Here is a 19096-nt window from a genome sequence, read left to right as displayed (position 1 = left end):
CATCTCAAACAAGAAGCACTTTCTTGCACTTACCGGTTACGGGTACTCGGTCTACTAGAGGAAACTCCTGTGAACCGCACATCAACACACACCTCGTTGTTTCCACTTTTGGTGAATTGAAAAAAAAATGTCTTTGCTCCAAGTGATCTTACAATTGCCTGTAATTTTCCATATAGGACATTTTCCACGAAATTCCCTTCCCGGGAAGAGTGGACATCTGGATATCTGGAGAGAAGTATTTCAGACATCGTATGTTAAACTGATGGCTCCCTTCTCGAAGGTCGAGCAGGTGCTGGAGTTTATTCTCGTGAGCTAAGGCTGTATCCGTCTTACTCAATTGGTAGACACTGCACCGTTTTTCAGACCGAAATCTTTGCTCTTATGTGCGGAGTGCAATCAGCACTTCAGCAGCACGTAATGGGCAAAGTAATATACTTCTGTTCAGATAGCCAGGCTGCTTTGCTTCACTGCAACACACTTCACAACACTTGCTTCGGCCAACCCCAGGTCGATAGTTATCGCTTGTCGAACTCAAATCGAGGAGCTGAATTCAGCAAACGCTGTTCACCTTGTATGGGTACCTATCCAATGTCCATTCTTCCAGCGCTGAAAATGAATTGGCTGATGAGTGAGCTCGCACTGGAGCTAACACATGACTTCATTGGCCCTGAGCCAACTATTCCGGTATATAAGTGTTAGGTTAAGCTTCAGATCGACACCTGGGCTGCCACTCAGCCCAAACAATATTGGAATAGTATGGAGTCATGTCGTCAAACAAAATTGTATTGTACTGAGCCGTCTCTAGTGGTGACGAAGTATCTTACAAATCTGTCAAAGCAGAATTGCAGCATGCTGGTCAAAGCATTGACTGGCCACTGCTGACTCATCTATGACTTGTTGAAAATACAGCAAGCTGATTCATTTGTATGCGATAGTTGTGCATTCGATTATGAAACTTCGTATCATTTGTAACTGTTCAGTTTTCGGTACTCGGGTAAAACTGAATCTTCAGGATATTCTGATGTTCTTTGCCCGCTGTGGTAAAGAGCTATAGGCTCTTTTTACACTTTATGCGTTATTACATAGCCCTTTTCAGGGCGCTGTTTGAACCCATTATTGTGGTTCGCTTATGCGTGTATGACGATCCTATAGACCACCTCACGGCGAAATTCTCTCTCTTTCGCTATTACAGATAATTAGAAAACAACAGGACCAGTACCTTTCAAATTTGGTAGGTATTGGTCCTGTTGTTTTCTAATTCCCTGTAGGAGAGAAAGAGAGCTCTTTCTTGATGACGTCACCGTGAATTAGAGTATCCCCTTACCTGTCCTTTTACCATCCTTTCTTCCGTCCCGTCTTCCTTAGGTAAATGACGAATAGGCTCGTGTTTATGACGATGACACAAACTTCCCAAATGGAGGAAAACGTGCCTCTGAAGCCGACCTACTGATACCTGCTATATCCTACATAGAAGACTTTTAACAATATCCTCTGATATACACGTCAATAGTATTCCACAATACTGAAAAATACACAGAGAATAATCCAAATAGAAACTTAATGATGAAAAAGTGATCATTGCGGTTGCATCCATATGCCTACTAAATGCGAGATATGATTTGAATTAGTACAAACGCAATAGCTAACGGTTAACATGGACTACCTGTTAATCGTTAAATTTCGTTCGCCTCTCAGTAAAACGGTATACTTTACTTGCATATTGCAAAATAATATAGTGAAAATAGTACAGATATTCAATAAATTTAACATGCTCATAATTATCGTCATTGTTTGTAAACAGATCCACAAGAACGATATAGGAGTATATGTCAAAGATTCTTGAAAATAGTTCTGGCATTTATGTTTGAGAAATGGATTTTCTCAACTTCCAGAATCCTACTTTTAATGAATTGTCACTCTATTATCCAAATGGAAACAATATTTATGCTCTTTAAATAGTATTATCCGTACAAAAAAGCAAACATAAATAAAATGAAAATAGAATTATGTGGGATGCAACTGAATTTTCATGATTAACACATGAACCACGATTCTCCCCGTTTTTTTCCTTTATTTTGTTGATTCACGCTGCGGTAAGGGTGGATGTCACATACGGTCGGTCATATTTTTCAACGAAAAAAAGAACGCAAAAATGTTGTCAAAAGTGAAAAGCGAAACAAAAAAAAATGCCGCTAGTCCTGGATGACTTCATCTCTTATTGTTGAATGTGCAAGCCCGAATGACGTCGACGTCGACGGCAACAACGATGACGACGGGGACAGGACGTTAGTGTTGTTGTTTCCGTTGTTGAAACATCCCACCTGTTGGTGAAAAAACTTCCCACGGTTCTTGCCGTCCTAACTAATGACATACACACACACACCCAGCCACAGAGCAGAATTGCAGTTGCAGTGAGGGTGTTAACACGGGAAAAGAGCGCCCCACCGCCGCTCCTGGTGTTAATCAAAAATATTATAATAAATTTGAATTTTTGGTCTACAAATCATTGAGCAGGAGAAGGACGACAAGCAACAAAAAACTATCATGAATTTTCAACTCAACTGACGATGGCGATGGTACCGTCAGGAAAGCGTAATAAATCTTTCCCTAGTAATTGTTATCTCCTGTTATTTGGTGGATAGAGGATAGACCTTTAATGAAATGGAACTTACTCATCGTTAAAAATACCATTTTATACTATTGAACTAATGTTTCAGTTCTGTACAGTTCTTTATGTTGGGAAAAGATATATCTTTCTTTATCTTTTGCACGGTGCAGTGTCAGCTTTTGCTGCTGATAAAAAAAATGTCTAAAATCATGGACATTTTTTTCAGAAGGGCATGTACTGAGGTACTCTGGAGAGATACTCCAGCTACACCTACGACCTTCTCTAGCCATGATTTCCACGAGCATGGATTGACGCTACTCCGGCTAAAAGGTTGGAAATCGATACGGGTAAACGATTATGCAAATTAATTGGCGGTTTTGCTAATCAAATCAGAGTTATGGTGTTTTTTTTTGTTCTCGATTGCCGCATGTTCTAACACGCAAAGCAAACATAGTTTTGGTTTTTGATTCCATTGATCTGGGGAGAGCTTGGGGGGAGAGAGTGGAAAAACAGCGACAGAACGTTAGTGTATTAGGAAGGATAGCTGTTAGTAACTACAAATACGGGGTGGGATAGAAAGGCGAGGGTAGAAATGAGCTTTTGATATTCTAAGCATATAGAGAAATAGTTATTTAATGTGCTGCGAGTGTTTTATACGATGGCGAGTGTGTGTGTTTTAGATGAATGATTCGATGATGAAGGGCTCGTTTGAACTATGAGCATGTTTTGCAACATTCGAGTGAAATCGAAGGCTGCGGTTTCAATTCAAACTCTCTGCAAGGACGGTTGCAATTCTATTGTGTCAGTGATAAAAGCATAAAGGCGCGCCAGTGTGGTCGGGGCAATTTGGGTGAAATACAAAACTCTATATGCAAAGAATTCAAAAACTGAGAAATACACATCCATCATTTTATACGAAAACCTGTTTGGGCAAGGGTAATCAATCACCATAGATGAAATCTGATTACATCACACACGAAAATCTACAACAGAACGGAATTGGGTGCTTCTTAATGGGGTGTAATTGATGTCGAGAATATAAAATCGTAATGAAATGCGATAGATACCGTAGTCGTCGCTGGTGGTACCGCTGCTGTCGCCGTGGTGGAGTCCAGATCTTGACCTACAACAGCTTCGATCGTTGTGACGGTTTCGTTCAAATCGGACGTGATTGCGATTGGCAACAGAGTGGCCAATTCATCATCCTTAGACTCTTCGGGAGGGACGCCTGTTTGCGCCGGTGGATGTACGTCAAGCAGGGCTGTGCTATTGGCAGAGGTTGTGGCTATCATCGAGTGTCGGTAAAAGTTGGTCATCTTCTTGATTTTCGAAGAGGACGAGCTACTGGGGTAGGGAGGAGGGGCGATCGGCGTTTTGAAATCCACCTCATTTTTGTCACCGTTTTTCGAATGTTCTGGGGTGTTGACCACATTTTTGTCCGACTTAAATTTGCAAACTTTTTTGAGACTGTCCAAATTGGCGGAGGTGATCAAACCTTTGTTTTTGATAGATTTTGGAGTTTCTTTTTTACTGCTTTTAGTGATCTTATCGCGAATACTACGTAGCTTTTCCTTCACGGGCTTTTTGATTGATTCATTGAAAGTAGTTTCTATGGATGCGATGGAACTAATGGACGCGTTTGGATCAACGGAGTTTCTACGAGAGCGAAGCATTGAAGCTATTGGCGTTTTGATGGCAGCGAAACTCATGCTTCTTCGTAGACCCCTGGTAATGGATCCAGTACGGATCAATTTAGGTTTTTTGGCCGAACCAAAAACAACACTTGTAGCTAACGAATCGGTGGAAATCATAGAAATATCATCGAAGCTGTCTTCCTGACGTCTGCGTTTCAGAGCATCCTTATTGGCAATGATATAATCGTCTATATCATCTTCATCGTCCTCATCTTCTTCGGTAATTTTCTTCAGCGATTCATCACTGACTCGGTTCACCTTCAAAATAGGTGAAATATTATTAGGATTGAGGAATTCATTCTCATCGCCACAAGTCAACACAACGCCATCCATCTTTCCCGGACCCTCCGGAGTCGAGCTCGAATTGACCGAGCCCGAATGTTCAGCATTCTCATCTATGAATCTAATCGGAGACACGTCCAACTGATTCTGCTGTTCGCAATCCTTGTTCAAATTGTTTTCATTCTCGGCTATGCTCATATGATCCACTCGGCTGCAAGCACTGTCACTGGTTTCGCTTTCCTCCGCCAGGGCTGGTAGGGGACGCAGCATTCCGGAGCATTCCCCCTGCTTGCCCCCTTCGTCTTCCGCTTGACACTCGTTGAGTCGCTTAATGAAAGCTTCCTGCTTCTCGACCAATTTGCCGTCCATGCGGGGAGTATTTGATTGCTGTCCGTTGTTGTTATCTGCTCCACCTGGAGATGCTGGCGACGATGACGAGGACGAAGACGCAGATGAGCGGTTCTTATCTTTCGGTGAGGCTGCGTTTGGCAACAACGCATCGGCGAAATGTTCTCCCGTATTGGACATAACCTGTGAAAGAGCGTGCGAATTGTGATACTATATGGGGGCATGGAAGTGTGCATGAGAGAATGTGGGTGCGTAAGTGTGAATGCGTATGTGTGCACGTGCCACGTGTTTGTCGCTGGAATGGGTGCATTTAGGTGTACTTTATCGGTGTTATCTTTCCTTTGGCAGCTTTCCGCTCCGTCTTGAATGGATGCGAAACAAACACGATAGAAACCCGTCTTCCGGTGCTTGGTGTTTGGAATGTATATCGAGATTAGTTAATGTACTTACTAATTGAGAAAATTGCCGGGCATGTGATTGATGAAAACCTTGCGGACGCGAATTTGTCATTGACGTTAACCACGCGAGAGAAACGTTTCAGTTATGATAATGGATTGATAACAACTGAGCATGTGTTGAAAGTGAATAATTTGTGTTCATAATAAACAAAAGGATTTGGGCAATCCATGAGGATTGCAATGTCTACAAGCAATTTTCGCTGAAACCAGACCACTGTTTACACATATATTTTGTGCATACATATTATACATCAAATTTCTTAAAATTCGCTGACTTTCTAGTCTATATGACTGAAAATTCTAGGTCTTGTAACTGAAGCATAACAATTGAGTTTTTTTCTAGAATCATTTCTCTTAATTAACAGCAATCATTTCCTGATCTCTGGTTTAGCGGAACCTTAGCTATTCTGTTCGAACCTTGATTTAAACTTGTGTGTTTTCGTTTATATTTTGATGTATTTTTATTCATACACAGCTTCTGTCTGATAACTGGACTTTGACGACAGTACAGTTAACGAGCGCCGCTCGATAACTGGACTGAGCTCTCGTCGCCGGAGGCTGTTGTTGTATTGTCCTGTCCTTTGTTTATCCATTTGTAAACTGCTTGTTAACTGGTCTTTGATCCAGTTATCGAGCGACCAATTAAAAAGCAGTTCAGTTTAAACAGTAGTCAGTTATCGTGCGGATGCTGTAATGAAGATTCCCTTTTGAAACAGCTGGATTCCTTCTTCGATTATTTTGATGACATACATTTTCGTTTCGTTAGGTTGGTTGGTTTTTAGAATGTTTAGAAATCGCTTATTAAAAAATGGGTTATGAGATGATTGTTGGTTGGCTTTCTCATAATCTATGTGGCGGTCTGGTATCAGCGAGAATAACTTAGTGTTCAACCAAACCTGGACCCTTATGAGTATATGAGGATTGCGATGAATAATTTTAATAATTGAACTATTAATTAAAGCAACCCATCATCCAGAAACTCCCATGCACATGCACACATCAGCCGTACACATCCACAAACCCCGTCATCCCCACTCCCATGCACCGAGTATAAGTGAATACACCAATTATTAATTACAATTTGAATAAATCATTTTGCTAACGTGTGGTGATAGATCAAAAAGACCTCCTCCTGAAGGGAGAACCGCCGCTAAATCCTGAATGGGCAGCCAATTTTCCGTTGTGTCGGAAAATTACACTACTAAACAGGCACCAAAGCGTCCTTTACCCATCATTACCGACACAATAGAATTGATATACGCCGCCTTTGCTCCGTTCTCACTATATTACGTGTGCGCACATGGACCGGATCTCTGAGTATTCGCTCATGCTCATTACCTCAAAGGCCATTATAGATTATTGCTATAATGTATATTTTGGTTGACTATCTTCAAGTTACTTCAAGCATTACGTAACGTTTAATTTGTTATAATGCTTCCGATGGCTTCCGATCAATCATCAGCAGTGAACATTCAATGCATTTATGCATTGTTCAATAGGACTTTTATGATCGCACATTTGCTTAAAACAAACGAAATAAATTCGCTGTCACGAGCATGGTGCGTTGCAATCACTGCACATTGTAAACTGAAGCGTAATTTAATGAGTCATTCAACCAAAATAAAATAAAAAAAAACAAGGCTTTTTTGTGGCATCCGAGAAAATGCATTTTTAAAATTCACGTGCCCCAACATATTCCGATTGGGGAGTAATTAATCAATCGATTCTTCTCCCCCGGCGGTTAACAATTACCAAGAGAACAACACCAACAACAACACTCACCACATGCGAACACTCCGGGTCCTCCAGGTCCGCTGGAATGCCTCCGTTCATCTTCAGCACATCGACCATGTGCTGGTGCTCTTCCGGCGGGAAGCCGAAAAAGCAGATTTTCTGCCCCTCGAACGCTTTCAGTCGGTGACTTTTGGTGAACTCTTCCACGTTGGCCGCAAAGTTCGGATCGTTACGGTTCTGCCACGCTTGTACAACCCAGCTGGGGCGGACCACGGCCAACCGGAAAGTCATTGCGTACCTGGAGGGGACGGAACACAGAGAGAGGAGAGGGGGATAATTGTGTGTGAAAGTGAGTTTGGCGTGTTGGTTGTGATTCTTATTGTGAATACTTACTGGTACTTTTCGCCTCCGGTTGTATTGCAAATGAGATGTGTCACCTTGGTATTCATGTCTTTTCGGATCGATCCACCCATTGAGTGAATGAGGTCTACCAGGCGGGTCTGGAAAGAAATGAAGAGAAGGTTAAACGTGAATGCTTATTGAGTAGCCATCAAATCTTCTATGTGGCAGGAGCAGGTTATGTACTGAATTGTAAGAATGGAATTCCAAGTCGATATTTTCATATTTTTTCAGATAATTCCAGATTAAACCATTAATGTTTTCTTTTTAGTTGTATCAACGAGATTTTATAACCTAGGGCTAGTTTATCTCGAGACCCACAGGTTTACTTATATTCCTAAGGAAGAGCTCTCATTTTGTAAGTATGTCGGGAGTGGGATTTGATCCCAAAACGTCTAATTCTTCCACGAACTTTTTTGCAATACTTCATCGAAAATAATACAAAAATCTGTCAGTGTTCTTTTGGGTTAATTTAAGAAGATAGCTTTGAAATTCCCACTGATAATTTATTTTTAGAAGGAGTACATACAAAAATTAGGAAAACCATTCAGGCGTCCAATCAGTAATTCAACGAACAATATAACCGCTAAATTTCTTACATAGTTTTGAAACTGAACTGTGATGTATGTTCCTGGTGGTGTAATAATGTTGAGATTTCAATGAAAATATTACGAAAAACTGGGCATTAGCAAATAGCATATCAACAGTTTTTGTTCTTTGGAGACTTCTGAGTATTCTTCCCAGGATTCCTTTGAGAGGTTTTCCCGATGTGCTTCCAAAGTTTCTCGCTAGACTGCTTCGGGAGATCTTTCCAAAATGTGTTCATAGTTTCTTCAAGAATTTTCCTTAGTGATTTAACTTTAAGGTTAATTTTCCAACGGTTTCTGTCGGAATTTTTGCGAGACTCTTGCAGAAGTTCTTCCAAGAAGTTCTTCCAGAGTGGTTTTCGATATTTCTCTTCTCGCGGGATTTCGCTCATATTTCCTTCCGGGATTTCTCTTGAAGATTTCCAGAGTTCTTTCTTGAATATCCTTAATACTTCCTTCCAGGTTTACTTGCGGACTTTTTTCTGAGATATTTCCCCAGTATTTCTTCCGAAGTTTCTCTCGAGTTTTCTCTGATAGGTCTTGTGGCGTTTCTCGCAAGATTTCACTTGAATTTCTTCCGATTATTCTCCGGGAATTTCTTAAGGTAAATTTTTTAGGTTATCCAAGAAGACACTCCTTGAAACATTCTCGGGAAAAGAAAGCTAAAGAAAAGGAATCGCGGAAAGGTTTTATCCCGAGAATCTCTAGGAGAAACTACGCGAAGACATCTGAGAGAAAATCTTGCGGATATCTCGGGATAAATCATGGAGGAAATTCCTTAAAAATTTCTTTGGGGAAAACGCATAAAGAACTCAAGAAAATTTCTCATGACTCTAAAAGCAACCAACACTGAAAAAAACCTACGGAAGAAATTCTGTAGGATTCTCGTGAAAAAATCCAGGAGAATGCGGTCGGAATTCTGGAAAATTCTTAAGGAAGAATCCCGGAAAGAATTATTTAAAGGTTGGAAAAATGTAATACCTGGGAAAATGGCGTGAAAAAATACGGGAGGAATCTTGTGAAAAATCCTGGAAGGCACTCCAAGAGGCATTTCTAAAGAAGTTCCAGAAAGAAACCCTTACTGAATTTCTGGAAAAATAGTTCCCTGGGGTCCATTGGACCCTAACATATATTCTCACGTATCTCGTGATCCTTACTTTTTAAAAGGTTGATGTTTTCGGCAAAGTCAATGCCTATCTAGTGCTGCACAATTTAGTTTGGGAAATTTCCGAGAGTTGGCGCTAGAGAGCACTCCAAAACGCCACTAATCAACAGGATGTAACGTACCAAAGCAAGTGGACAAGACGCACATAACAAAAAATAAATCGCACTTCTGTACGCTTTATACAAAAATTCAAAAATTACCATAGAAAAGTTGTTACGTGGAGTAGGAAGGAGTTTCAAAATTGTCAAATTTTGCGTTACGTATTATTTGAATGAACTCAAAGAGACATCACGACAAATATGTATACATAATATTTATGAAGTTAACAACTCATATATCTCATGATCCTGATAACTTATAGAGTTGGTGTCTTCGGCAAAGTTGGAAGGACATAGGGGGTTGTAGGGCAAGATGGCCACCCTAAGCTTAGGCGCCTTGGGAGCATATACTTTCATTAGAATATGGCTATTTAACACTCATTCCCTTTGTTTTATGTCTTTTCTATCTTATTAACACAAAAAAGCATTTTATTTTGCACTACCATTGCAAAATAAATTCATTTGAAAAATGTTACTTTCGACATAGATTTTTTTCCATATGGGGCAAGATGGCCACCCCATCGGGGCAAGACGGCCACAGAGCTAAATTTTTACAATTAGTATGTTTTAATCCCTAAGCAACGTTCAATAAACCAAGGTCGAATCATCCGCAACGCTTTGCCTACAGATGGTGTAGTATTTGACACCATTTTCTTTATGATAATGTTTGAAATAAAATCGATAGAAATTTCGGCCCATATAGCCGAGGCGGTAAACGCACGGGTATTCAGCATGACCATGCTGAGGGTGACGGGTTCGATTCCTGGTCGGTCCAGGATCTTTTCGTTAAGGAAATTTCCTTGAGTTCCTTGGGCATAGAGTATCATCGTGCCTGCCACACGATATACACATGCAAAACGGTCATTGGCAGAGGAAGCTCTCAGTTAATAACTGTGGAAGTGCTCATTGAACACTAAGCTGAGAAGCAGGCTTTGTCCCAGTGAGGACGTTACGCCAAGAAGAGGAGAGAGGAGAAATTTATTTGGAAATGTTCTATGATTTGGTCTATTTTTTCAGCAAACTTGTTTTTCTCGAAACGATTTAGATACATTGCTACTCTTTTCATGCACTATACTGTAATTCAACGTCTTGTAACGAACCCTTATAGCGCTTTTAGCTACGATTTTCCATCCCTGTGCCAAAATATTCAATGAAACCAATCACCGTTCAACAGCAAATAACTTCAAAGTATTTTTGGGGTATCATCTCCATCGTAATTAATTTTAACAGCTTAAACTAATATGAAAAGCAATTTTCTGTGGTTTTGCAATATTTCTAAACATCAATAATAGTTTTGAGGCTGCTTTAGATTGATTTTTGGATGGCGACATAGGCCTTACCACAGGTGGCCATCTTGCCCCGAATGATTACGATATGTTTATCATTTTTTATATGACATAATTAATTTAAAACATTAAAATTTTATTGTCGAGGCTGAACAGCAGTCACATATAGACACCATTAAAAATTAAAAATAAATTTTAAAACAATGTTATTTCATTACTAATCCTTAAAATCAGATGACCTGATATTATAAGAAAACACTGTTTTTGAACACTCAAACTTCAAACACTATTTTATAGCAGATTTTTTAAACTAATAGTAACTTTTTCGCACATTATAAACATAAAGCATTGTTTATAATCACAACCCATGCAGAAAATATTTTTGTGTTGCGAATTAATGCTTAAAAGACAGGGTGGCCATCTTGCCCCATATGGCCATTAGTATGGTACACGCTTGTATGGAAAAAATAAATCCTCGCTCCAGTCGACTTTTTAGATCCCATTCAATCAATGTTTCGTGTAGAAAAATCAATTATGAAACTTTCCTTCGAAGACCGCAAAACAATTGGATGCTTGTGGAAAAAGTTATTGATTTATTACCGATTAGTGATCCAACGAACGGCTTTTTGTTTTGTTTTATCAGCAGCACTGCTGCTGCCGTTGTTGCATGGGGTGGCGGGAGGCATCACCACCCCCAGAAACAGCAGCAGCCAAGGCAGCAGCTACAGTGCTGCTAATAAAACAAAACAAAAAGCCGTTCGTTGAATCACTAATCGGTAATAAATCAATAACTTTTTCCACAAGCATCCAATTGTTTTGCGGTCTTCGAAGGAAAGTTTCATAATTGATTTTTCTACAAGAAACATTGATCGATTTGAATTAAGGAGACAAGGGGCGACCTCTGGGATTTTTTATCGGAAAGTGTAACTTTTCCCATAGTAAATCCTATGAAAACTTTGAACCGCTTGCGCTAAATTATAGTTTCACCGACTGCGCTGAAATTTTGCACAGTTCATATGGGACCTAAATGGGATCTAAAAAGTCGACTGGAGCGAGGATTTGATATTTGTCCCATACTAATGGCCATCTTGCCCCACAACCCCCTATAGATGATGAACCGTTTGATTTGATATTCCATCACTAGGCGACGCTAGTGAGCATACAACATTTATATCTTATATATCTCAGGATCCTGATTACTTAGAAAGATAAGTTGTTCGGTAGAATAAAAATCTATTTGGTTCTGAACTCTGCCATAAGGTGGCGCTAATGAGCATTTTTTTACATTTTATATCTGTTGTACATCCGGATACTTGTTATTTATAGAGATGGTGTCTACGGCAACATTTTTGGTAGGACATGGGATTAAAAAATATAGACACTATAGAATCGACAGACTTGCGAATGCATAGCCCAGTAATGTAATTGGAATGCACAGTTTATATTTTAGAGGCATCCCAAGAGAAATTCTTTGAGTAATCCGAGGAGCAATTCCTGGAGAAACCCGGAATAAATTCCTGGAGTATTTCCGGGTTAAATTTCTAGAGAAATTCCGGGAGGAATTCCTACAGCAATCCCAGAAGGAGTTCCTGTAAAAATTCCTGGATGAATGTCAGGAGAAAATCCTAGAGGAATCCCAGGACAAATTCCTAGATGAATCCCAAGAGGAATTCCGAGTGGAATCCGAGGTGGGACGTATTTCTTCTGGACGATGAATCCTAGGATTCTGGACGAGTTTCTGGAGGAATCCCAAAAGGAATACTTGGAGGAATTCCTGGGTAAATCCCGGGAAGAATTTCTGGAAAAAGATGCGGATGAGTTCCAAGAGTATTTCCTAGATGAAGCCCTGGAGGAACGTTGAGAGGAATTATTGAAAGAATCCCTGTATTAAATTAGAAATTATTGAAATTGAAAACTTACATCCATATGCATAATTCTGCCGAAGACAGCAACTTCGAATATTTTCTCTCCATAGAGATATCAACGTAACAAATATGTACATATGTTTTACATTTTTGAAATATGGTTTAAAAGTCTTATTTATATATGATCTTTGCATCTACATTTGCGCCACCAGATGAGACAATTCTGAAGTAAATTATCTACCAAATAGGAATTATTGGTATCGTTTACAATATGTAAATATATTGTGTCAAGACATATTGTATTAAGACATTCACCTCAAAAGAAGTTTCCATTTTGCGGACATTTGTCGCTTGGGGTGTCTAGTAGCGTGTCACACAGAAAGACATTTTACTCCTGTACCCTTTTTGTGTTCCATTTTGCACAATATCAACTGTGCAAAATTTCAGCTCGATCGGAGAAACTATATTTTAGCGCCAGCCAATTTAAGTTTTCATACGATTTAGTATGGGGATAATCACTTTTTCAAATAAAAATCGCCACAGGTTGCCCCTTGACCCCTAAAAGTGAATCGATGAATGATTTCTGTTGGAAATTTTACGAGGAACTAACCCTCTGAAGACCGCAAAGCGATCTAAGGCATGTGGAAAAAGTTATTGACTGAAAACCGAATGACATGCAAACGCTGTTTAACATGTAAGGAATAACAATAAATAATAAAATCTCGTCATTTTATCGTTCGTGTGAGGCCCAATTAATTGTTTTCACGAACGTCGCATCGATTTTCTGTCTTCGGAGGTCTGATTCCTAGTGAAGTTTTCTACAGAAATCGTTCATCGACTTATTTTTAGGGATCTAAGGGTGATTTCTAGCGATTTTTCTTTGCAAAGTAAAATTTCCCCATAGTAAATCGTATGAAAAACTGAGAATGGCGGGCGCTAAAATATAGTTTTTTTTTTTTCGATCGATCTGAATTTTTGCACAGTTGATATGGGATCAAAGTGGAACTCGAAAAGTATACAGGAGCTTGAGTTTTTCCATTTTTTTTTGTATTTTCTCATATAAACCGTGTACCAGGCTAGTGTCTAGGATGCTGGGCGGATATGTATTTATTAGCGCCAGCTTGCAGAAAAACTGTTATCAAATAGTTCTTGATGTATTAAACACTTTTGCCGAAGACACGAATATTCTATACATTCAGAAAACAAAAATGTTCGTGCTAAATATAACTTTTAATCCTTATTTTATACACACACTAGCGCCATCTACTGAGCTAATTTCGATTCAATTTATTTATCATAAGATAGCCTTTGGCCTATTCAACAATTTTGTCGAAGACAGTATTATTCTAGGAAGTCACGATCAAAAGATATAACCATTCGTGCCGTGGGATCCAATGGACCCCAGGGGTACAAAATCGCCCGGTTCAACTTTGAAATCCAAAATAACCCATAGTACGTCATGAAACTATCGATATTTTTGAACAAATAACTCATCTCGATATAGTTTGAAGGTAGTGTAAAAATGGGGCCGATATGTCAATCCAAACTTTTTTGCGACCACTTCAAAGTGGCTCTGGGGTCCAATGGACCCCAGGTATCCTTTGGAGGTTTAAAAAACGTTTAAGGGATTCTACAGAAAATATTTACATTATTTAAAAGCCCATCTGTAAAGTATGTCAAGCTAACGGAATGTATGTTTCAAAATATGTTTTTTTTATGATCTTTCAGCTGAACTGAAAATGTTAGGGATTTTGTAAACATGATGTACATCATTTTCATTGATGATGCTCATCAAAACTATTTTGTATACTATCTATATAAACTCGTCGAAATTCAAGAATAGAAAATAATCAAAACGTATCAGTGCTACAGTTAATCAAAACACAAATCAAACAATATTGACTGCCAAGTGCACATCAATGAACTCCTTCGATATCCAATCATCATCATTCTCATCCTGTTTCACATTAACAGGATCCAAAACGATCACTTTTCCAGCATTGTGAACTTCCCTAGACCCTACACTTCATCACATCCGGTCGGTCCGTTCAGAAATCGCTGACATATCGCCCTTAATTGCATCAGCAAATCTTATTCGTATTCACCGCGTGCCGCAAAATGATTCTACCCAGAGATCCGGTCGCCCTCTATTACCCAAATATGGCAATTTCGAGTGCCCGAGGTCATTTCCCTGCTTTTTCTAAGGGCGAACGCTCCGGAAAAGATGTCACGTTCCATTCCCTCGTTCCGTATGGGCTCTGTGTTGTAGTGTGTATTTCCTTTCCGCAAATTACCGGCTCTTTCTAGCGTTAAAAAGAAAACTGTTCTTCGTTGGACCGACGACCATCCCGTAAGCCTAGAGTTTCCAACCAGAATTTTCTTCTACATTATATCGGCATCAAGGAAGGACAAACGAGAAAGACATCATCATCATCATCATCATCGCCGTCCTTGTCATTGCCGCAACTTTCCCATCGAATCGGTTAGGGGCTTCACACGTGATCGGAAGGAACAATTCCGAGCCATAGGGAAAAGGCCGCGACCTGGACCCAATCAAACCGCACCAAAGGGCATCGAGGGAGGTAATCATGGCAAGAGACACAGAACAGAAACACAATCTATTTCATCGATTTATGCGGGGGATACTTCCTAGAAGCAACAACAAACGGTCAACACCAGCTTTTCTCTCTTGGTGGCAGTAAATGATTAGGATTCATTTTTCAATTTCCACTTCAAAGTGAAAACCGAAATTGCTAAATTACGGTAGCACGGCCCCGCTCAAATGAGATGTAGATTGAAGGCCAGTCCCTCCTAATGGTTCACTGTCATTAGTCGTTGTATGTGTATGTCGAGTTGTCTTAATTCAAAAAGGTTAGGGCGATGGTTGGAAAATCAGGCCGAACATGTCTTAAGGTCCTATCTGCAGAAGAGAGGCTCTCTTCAATTTCCCTCTCTTAAGTTAATATCTCAGCTATTTTTTTTTTGTATTATGATTGTCTCCTTGCATTGAACGATGGTCAAAACAATCGTCTTTTACTCCAAAAATATTTGAAAAATGTACCATTACATTGCAATAGTTGAAAGAGAAAGTGAACAAAGAAAGCCTTTCAAATGCAGATAGGACCTATTAAAATGTTTGGCCAGAAATGATAGAGAAGCCCTATTGGTCGGTGATGGTTCATGTGCACGTATGGCCACCCCTAATTGAGGATGTGGTTTTTCTCCTGTATGTAGCAAATAAATTAACTTACCAGCTCGTCCTTCTTGCGAATACCGGTGAAACACGTTATGACGCCCCGCATGCAATAGTTGTAGATTGGACGGTTGTTGTGTGGGATCCCATCGCCGCCTCTTGCAGCCTGCTGCAGAGCCGGTGGGCCAAGGATTCTGGAAAAAAATAGGAACGGAAGACAGAAGTTTTAATTTGGTTGATCTATTGACTAGAAGTAGCACGAATCGAGAAATCACAAGTCAGTGGAATGATACAGTAGTATAATCAGATGCTATAGTTTTAATGTGTTGTGTATAATAATTTAATTATTTCATATTTATCAGAACTTTATTTATCCTACAGCATTGAGAGCCTGAATGCGAAAGCATTCTATGCTTTTTGTAGTTTTAATATTTAAACGATGTTTTAGAAGATAATTCCGGGTTTTGCATTTTAGACTGTAAATAAAAATAAACAACCAGAGATGATTCCCTTAACCGAACAATAGAAACAGTAAAACGATTTGCGACGACCCCAGAGCTATCATCCAATTAAGCTTCCGAGAATATCTGCAACGAAGGCCACTGCCAACACACATGATGACCGAGCATATATCAATAAATTGATGCTGTCTCATCGTGATCACGGCGGAATTCTCACAAGCATTTCAATCCCACCGTTGCGTTGCGTTGTCCTGCACAGATAGCGAACTGATGGAGACAATACCGAGCCACTAAATTGTCATTTTATTGGATTCTGCTATCGTGTTGCGGTACATACAGTGGAGCTGAAGCAAAACAACATCCAGTACAGCTATCTCGAATTTCCTTCGCTTACACAACAAGTATCGTGGTGCATTCGGAGCCAGTATGGAGCTCGATCGACCGCAACCAGCAGCTCGTACATGTGGCTAAGCCCAATAAAAACACAATCGATCCAACATTTTTTTTATCGATATCCTGCATCGAGTAACGGACGCAGAATGAAACTGTGTGGGAAACTAAGAAGCTCAAGTGATTCGTGCATTGATACCCAGAAAAGTGCTCAGAATGAAATCGCGGATTTCCAGTGATTGAGCTAAGTTTTCATCCAGTCACACACTAGCTACCAGCAGCGTGTGAGATAAACAATTAATTTTATGATTATTGATACGGCATCCCGTCATGGCACTGACAGATGTGCGTTCACCCGTTGCAGACAAATTCCGAAAGGGAGACGATTTGCACTTGCAGCATCGTTTTTCGCTGCTGGCTGGCGGCTAGTACCTACTTGTGCTGCTGCTGCTGCTACTGCAATGGAGAGCAAGTATGTGGCATGTATTGACCATAAATTTCATCGCCAGCGACAGTCAATGCATGCTGAAAAGAGCTTCACGCCCCGGCAATGCAATCTATACCACCCTGTAGGGGATGTTGGGGGTTCGATGGAGCTCCTAAAGGTATTCAGTGTTTGAATATTGAAAACTGAAATTTTAGAGCAATATCAATTCAATTTCTTATCCATGATGATGATGATTAACCTGGGCTTGTTAGGGGAATATCTGTAAGTAAAAAGAAAATCGTGTTAAGTACTGTTCCTTTGAATTCCACTAAGCGTCGAGCCAAGTACAAGACACTGAAGACGACCTTACAGTTGAGGTCGAAATACGTATATGTCAAAGGATGCAAATTCTTAGTGGAATTCAAAGGAACAGTACTTAACACGATTTTCTTTTTACTTAATTTTTTTATCGTTAAACTATACTTGAAAATTCAAAGATCCTGCATCCAGATATTATAGGGGGATTTTACAGTGATATTGCTAAGGTTTTGGAGATGATCTAGACTCTAGAGGATAACGATCAAAAAGAATTTTTACATTATTTCCAACATGTTTTAACCCTTTGGAGACGTATGGGTAATATAAGCCCAGCCGAGAAAATCGACCTTTACAAACGTGTTCTGGATCAGGTTTGCATCCGGAAAGGCGAAAATACCGTCTCCAAAAGATAAGATTTATTTGAGTGCATTATTATTATAATTACTTTATTAGAGATTTTCAGCCCCAGGCTGGGTAATCTCTTTATTTTTGTGTAATCTGTGTAGCATTTTGGCGATATTTTCAGATATATTGAAATTCTTCCACGAGTTCATGCCATGCAATGGCAGGCAAAGAAAGCCCTTCAAAGAACACTAAGTTGAAGTGAGGCAGGCTAAGTAACAGTGGGGGATAGAGCCATAAAGAAGAAAGAAGAAGAAAAAGTTCATTGGAATAACTTTCCAAAAATTCCTGTCGTGATTTTTGCGAGATTTATGCAGAAAACAGTGAGTTTGCCCATATTTCTCGCGGGATTTCACCCGTAGATCCTCGCGAAATTTCAGAGTTCCTTCTAGAATTTCCTTAATATTTCCTTCAAAACATTTTCGAGATGTCCCAGTTTTTCTCGGGATTTCTTTCGAAGTTCCTCTCGAAGTTTCTCCAAAAAGTCTTTGATGTTTCTCTAAATATTTTACCTGTATTCTTTCTGATCTCATATGGAGTTTCGTAAGTTATCCCAGCAGACATTTCTGTAAAATATTTGCAAGAACTCTGGTAGCAACTATTACCGAAATCCCACAAAGAACATCCAGAATCCGGTAAGAGCTCTGGGAATAATCCCTAAAAATATGTGGAAAAAATCTCAGGCAGATCACTGCAAAAATTCGGTAAACAACTACGAGGAAAAGTTTGGAAAAGATCTGAAAGAAAATCATGAGAAAAATCAGCAATAGTTTTCGCAGAAGTCCCATAAGGCACTCCAAAATCTTACGAAATAGTACAGGGTAAATTCAGAAACACTCCGAGAGACATCCTAAAGACCGGTCCAGAAAGTATGGACGCAGTAAGAAAATATTGGCATTTCAAAACTATTGATGACTAGTTTTTTTTTTGAAAGCTACATCCTGTTGGTCAACCTATTTCCTCAACATTTGTATAGCGGTTTTTGCGATTCCAACAGTTTGTTTCAAAATACATGAACTGAAAGCTGAACATCATCGAAAAAATGTGCACAAACGATGTACAGAGTTTGAAAGGTCACTTAGGAAATGAACAAAATATGGTGGGAGTAAGGGAGAAAATCGTGCAAGCAGTAACACAGCGTAACAAAAAATAACTTTTTGTCTGTCTCAAGAGCAAACTTATGTGTCTCCGAAGGATTTTGGGCCGCTGAATCCGAATCCGGGCTCAGATTTGCTCTAACACGTCACAATTTTGAGCTATACCTCAATTTATAGGGCAAAATGTGTGATTTTGGGCTTTTTTGAATGCAAGCCATTAAGCAAGGAAATATTTTTTTAAGCAATCAAAAGGTTAATTGGTCAATTAACATCTAAATTAACGA

At 39.6% G+C, this 19096-nt stretch overlaps 1 protein-coding gene and 1 long non-coding RNA gene across 5 annotated transcripts in view; one reads left to right on the top strand and one right to left on the bottom strand.

The window, feature by feature from the left end:
• The window catches only part of LOC109404753 (protein ECT2), a 151926-nt gene that overhangs the window by 27537 nt on the left and 105293 nt on the right, over positions 1-19096 (bottom strand). For 3 of the 4 annotated variants that reach the window (XM_029870296.2, XM_029870295.2, XM_029870297.2), the window contains exons 3-6: positions 15776-15911; positions 7518-7624; positions 7173-7422; positions 3676-5115 (exon numbers count right to left, since the gene is read on the bottom strand). In XM_029870296.2, coding sequence (XP_029726156.1) covers positions 3676-5115; positions 7173-7422; positions 7518-7624; positions 15776-15911 — 1933 coding nt within the window. The remainder of the gene's footprint in view (positions 1-3675; positions 5116-7172; positions 7423-7517; positions 7625-15775; positions 15912-19096) is intronic. The other variant, XM_029870298.2, reaches the window with a different exon arrangement.
• Positions 1-19096, top strand: part of LOC134288739 (uncharacterized) — a 110822-nt gene that overhangs the window by 50042 nt on the left and 41684 nt on the right. The gene's annotated exons all lie outside the window — the stretch shown is intronic.

Source organism: Aedes albopictus, chromosome 2 (genome assembly GCF_035046485.1).
Source record: "Aedes albopictus strain Foshan chromosome 2, AalbF5, whole genome shotgun sequence".
In the NCBI taxonomy this organism is placed as follows: Eukaryota; Metazoa; Arthropoda; class Insecta; order Diptera; family Culicidae; genus Aedes; species Aedes albopictus.
The sequence above is the reverse complement of the archived record's forward strand: the minus strand, read 5'-3'. Positions and strand labels throughout refer to the sequence as shown.